The sequence below is a fragment of the Abrus precatorius genome, unplaced genomic scaffold, assembly GCF_003935025.1.
Source record: "Abrus precatorius isolate BTA unplaced genomic scaffold, Abrus_2018 Scaffold5, whole genome shotgun sequence".
Taxonomy (NCBI): Eukaryota; Viridiplantae; Streptophyta; class Magnoliopsida; order Fabales; family Fabaceae; genus Abrus; species Abrus precatorius.
Window position 1 is genome coordinate 2,569,030 of NW_020874395.1, and position 4,830 is coordinate 2,573,859.

Sequence of the window (4,830 nt, forward strand, 5' to 3'; positions counted from 1 at the left end):
GTATTGACCAAGGTCCACTATTGAAGTACTAAGTAATGACCCATTATTTATACTTTTTACTTTGTTTTAAGTACCAAATAGGGACACTTTTTATTAGAAGAAAACTAAATTTTTATTTGTTTAAGAACTTCGGTCCGTCAGTAACAATACTATATTAACATCAGATAATGCCATGCATGTAGACAAGTAAACTGAAAATAACTTATACAAATGTAACATTATTCATGAAAAATAACAACTTTATATGCCTAAATTAAGTCCATACATAATACATCAATTATATTACTCACGAATCAAATCCATAGTTGTATCTCTCTTTTCACAACTTTAGATTTAATCACAACTTCCACTAGACCTAATTGTGAAAAGCGAAGTTCATCAATCAAAATTGTAAACCATTGGGATACATTTCATCTATAGGAAAGAAAACCCCATCTCACCCAACGTCCAAAGGTCGGTTCTGTATCAATTTCTCTATTTTGGTTTACCACACTACACTTTAATCACATTTAGATATGTATCTAACCTAACCAAGGACTTATTTGCAATTAATTATGCTTCCGCCAGTTCAAATAAAATTGGAGTGAATTTATTTTTAATAGGTTATTTTCAATAAATATTTTTAAATTAATTTCTAAATAAAATTTAACATAAATTAAATATCTTGAATTTATTTCATTGTTATAAATATTATGTAAGTCATTTAATTTAAAATAAAATAACAAAAATGTCCTTCATTTTTTTCTTTCTGAAATTTCTGTCTCAAATGTCCCTTTAGGTGTTGAAGTAGGTCCAAAATTTTCTCATATTGAAATATCCAAAACATTCACCAAACTGATAGTAACACAATACTGATCAAATAAAAAATCCCTTGTAAACTCATGACAGCCAAACAGTAATACTGACAAAGAAATGCAAAACACAGAGCCTCCTACTTTCCCATAATTTATACTCATTTATGCCAACAACTACTATGGGAAAGTAAAAAATGGCAAAGTAAAAATTGTTCAAAAAAATTAACATTAAATTGAACCAAACTGAATGCCTTAGTTCTTAACAGATGTTCTATGCCACAGCTGGCATGTCCTTGAGCCATGGATCCAGTGGCTTACCAATTGAGTACACAATGAACCCAATCTCACGTAGCTTATTAACATCCACAATGTTCCTTCCATCGAAAACAAATGCTGGTTTTCTCATGTTGTCATATATCTTCTGATAATCAAGAGTCTTGAACTCATCCCACTCAGTCAAAATGCAAACACCATCTGCATCCTTTGTTGCCTCATATGCATCCCAAACCACACTCACTTTCTTCTCAGTTGTGGGACTTGTAGGCTGAAGGTGAATTGGGTGATCCCAATCAAACTTGTTCATCCATAGATCCCTTTGAATTTGGTCCTCAGTTACCTGCGGATCATATATGCTAAGGCGCGCTTTGTCACCGAGTAGCCCTTTGCACACATCAATTGCTGGTGTCTCCCTTGTATCACCAGTGTCCTTCTTGAATGCAAATCCCAAAATGGCTATCTTTTTGGTTGCAACTGTGTTAAACATTGATGCAACAACACGGTTTACAAACCGGCTCTTCTGATAATCATTGATCTTGATCACTTGTTTCCAGTACTCTGCCACCTCTGGAAGGCCATTGCACTCACAGATGTAAACAAGATTCAAGATATCTTTTTGGAAGCATGATCCGCCAAAACCAACACTAGCATTCAGGAACTTGGGTCCAATCCTTGAGTCTGTTCCAACAGAATAAGACACTTGTGTAACATTAGCCCCAGTAGCCTCACAAAGTGCTGACATGGCATTGACAGAAGAAATCCTTTGGGCCAAGAAAGCATTAGCAGCAAGCTTAGACAACTCTGCAGACCAAAGATTTGTGGTGAGGATTCTGTCTTCAGAAACCCAATGAGAATAAACATCCTTCAATGTTTGAATGGCCATTTGCCCTTCTGGGGTCTCCCTGCCTCCAATGAGAACGCGATCCGGGTTGAAAAGATCTTGGATTGCAGTTCCCTCAGCAAGGAATTCTGGGTTTGATAGAATCTGGAATTTTATACCCTTGCCATTGTGAGTCAAAATTTTCTCTATAGCCTCAGCAGTTTTGACAGGAACAGTGGATTTCTCCACCACAATTTTGTCACTCTTAGAGACATCGGCAATCATGCGAGCTGCACTTTCCCAATATGTTAAATCTGCTGCTTTTCCAGCTCCAAGACCCCGAGTTTTCGTCGGTGTGTTGACAGACACAAAGACAATGTCAGCCTCATAGACATGTTTTTCAACATCAGTGCTAAAGAAAAGGTTCTTGCCACGGCATTGCTTTACCACACCATCAAGGCCTGGCTCATAGATAGGAAGCTGGTCACTGTTCCATGCTGCAATGCGTGATTTCGAGATATCAACAACAGCCACTTCAATGGATGGACACTTTAGTGCAATGACTGCCATTGTAGGACCCCCCACATATCCAGCACCAATGCAGCAGATCTTCACCATTTTTCTCTTCTAAACAACCTATCCAATGAAGGGTTCAAATGGATCAGTAAATACAAGAATACAACAAAAGTCAATTGGATATCGTCTATATCGATCATTTGATTTATACAACTAATACTGCATAATAAGAGGGGGAAAACACAAATTGGACTATATTCATATTAGAGATCTAGGAGACAAGACACCGCAGCTTCTGTCTATAGAAGTTTAAGAAAGAGTTCAGATATATTAGTGAACAAGATGAACAGCATACAATACATAAAATTTCTGTAAGCAAACAGACATCTTACTCTTACTCTCAAATAGGTGCAAGCTGAAGGTTTCATACAATATTACATTGTCTTATTCTAAGCAATTTAAAATAGAAATTATCCGCAAGTATCAATTGTAGGTTCACTTCACTGAGACATTCATATCAAGCATTCAACGATTGTTTTGGGCTTTGAGGAATCAACAGGCCAACAATGGCACAGCCTCACCAGTAAGAATGGCCAACAGGACCAATTAAACGGGATAGAAATGAAAAAAGTAAGTATTTCACATTTTAGAATAAACTCCTTGTGAAATCTGAAATTGACATGGCATTGATGAAATAGGAATTAACTCATTTCTTCAAATCATACAGCAAGTGGCCGGAAAAGAGATTACAAGTATCCAGATCTAACACATGAATTCCAAGAGATGATGATGAAGTTTTATATGACTACATGTTGACCACTCAGAGACCAATCTTAAGAAAGTATTGTCAATAGATCTAGCATTCAGTCAAGAAAAATAAATGCTTGTTATCTCTATTAAGTAACACATCAACCGCTGATTACAGTAGATCCAATGCCAAAGAGCTTTAAAACAATACACACAACATGATAAAGTTGAACAACCTACTATACAAGCAAGAGAAAGTAGCTAAAGATCTACACACTTTTACACAAATCAGAATCAAACCCATCAATCAGTAAGAGCCAACTATACACCAATACATGTATAAAGATCAAATATATACCCACCATGATTCAGCTCATAACATCAAACTAGAGCAAAACAAGATTCAAATTTTGACAAAATATTGAACAAAAAACACCAAATCAGGAAATGGGGTGTCAAGTCTTAACCTGAAGAGATGAATCACTTTTGAGTAAGAAAGAAACCAAGAGAAGAAGGAAGGTGCACAAAGAGAAAGAAAGAGAAGCTTATGAATAAGAAGAGAGGGAGAAAGGTTATATATACTATAAGAAAATGCATGTTTGGTAGCTTTGTTATTACCAAAAGGGACAAGCTTTCTTTGTGAGAGCCATGCGTTTGGTGCTGAGAGGCTTTCTTCTCTTTTCTGGTGGGCCATTCTTCTAGAGTGAAAGTGAGGACAATGTTGGAACATACTACAAAAATGCCAATGAACTTCAATTTCATTGCAATTCGCAAAGAGGGTGCTTTCACTTAATTTAGAATAATGTTATTTATATAATAAGTGTTTGTAATATTTTTTACAAATTTATTTTGTAATTTTGTATATATTACTTATCTTTTTTATTTATTTTTCCTTTTCTCTTGTGTATAAATTTAATTACTCTTAATAATTTTATTATTCATCGTGAAAATGTTAATACTATATTTCTACTTATATTTGATAATAATAACTAGAGTTTAGTTAAAATTTAATGTAATGTAAATGTTTTAAATTAACAAATAAATTATTATATTATTAAACATGATTAAAAAATTAAAAGACATATTTAAGAATTCACAAAAAAAAAATATTTAAGATGCTATTTAACTAATAATTTTTTAATATCAGATATTCTTAAACATATATTAATTTATCAACAATACAAACATAAGAAATTTTTTTATATTAAAGTATTTTTATTAGTTGTTTATTTTAATCTTAAAGTTAAAATTTTATTTTAATTATTAAAAAAAAAAGTTTCTTTTCATTAACATCTTCGTAGAAAGAGTCGCAACCTGGCCTGCATTTCTCTGTGCCTCAGTGTGTGTGTCAACTTCAAGAACATCGTCACTAGTCACCATCACCTTCTTCCTAAGATCCCCCACATTCTCTAATTCATAGTAAATTATTATCCAAATTTCATATAATCAATGCTTTTTTGTGTGGCTTTCTGCTTTTAATTTCTCTTTTACCTCTTCTAGTTCTAACTTTGAGATTTTTAACTTTTTTCCTTTTCTTCTTTTAAGTAATATTTAGTCAATATAGCTGTTTTGAGTTGTAAATTGAAAATTATGATGTTGACCACATTCTATTGGTTGCAGTCCATGGGCAAGAAAAAATATATTAGTGCTTAGATTTGAGAGTACATGACAGGACAG

At 33.6% G+C, this 4,830-nt stretch overlaps 1 protein-coding gene across 1 annotated transcript; it reads right to left on the reverse strand.

Moving 5' to 3' along the window:
- Nucleotides 1–856: 856 nt before the first annotated feature.
- Nucleotides 857–3,709, reverse strand: LOC113867089 (UDP-glucose 6-dehydrogenase 1-like). The gene is made up of 2 exons (XM_027502079.1): nucleotides 3,621–3,709; nucleotides 857–2,526 (listed from the first exon to the last, which is right to left on the reverse strand). The coding sequence occupies exon 2, from the start codon at nucleotides 2,506–2,508 to the stop codon at nucleotides 1,066–1,068; it is 1,443 nt and encodes a 480-aa protein (XP_027357880.1). The 5' UTR covers nucleotides 2,509–2,526; nucleotides 3,621–3,709; the 3' UTR covers nucleotides 857–1,065.
- Nucleotides 3,710–4,830: the final 1,121 nt, after the last annotated feature.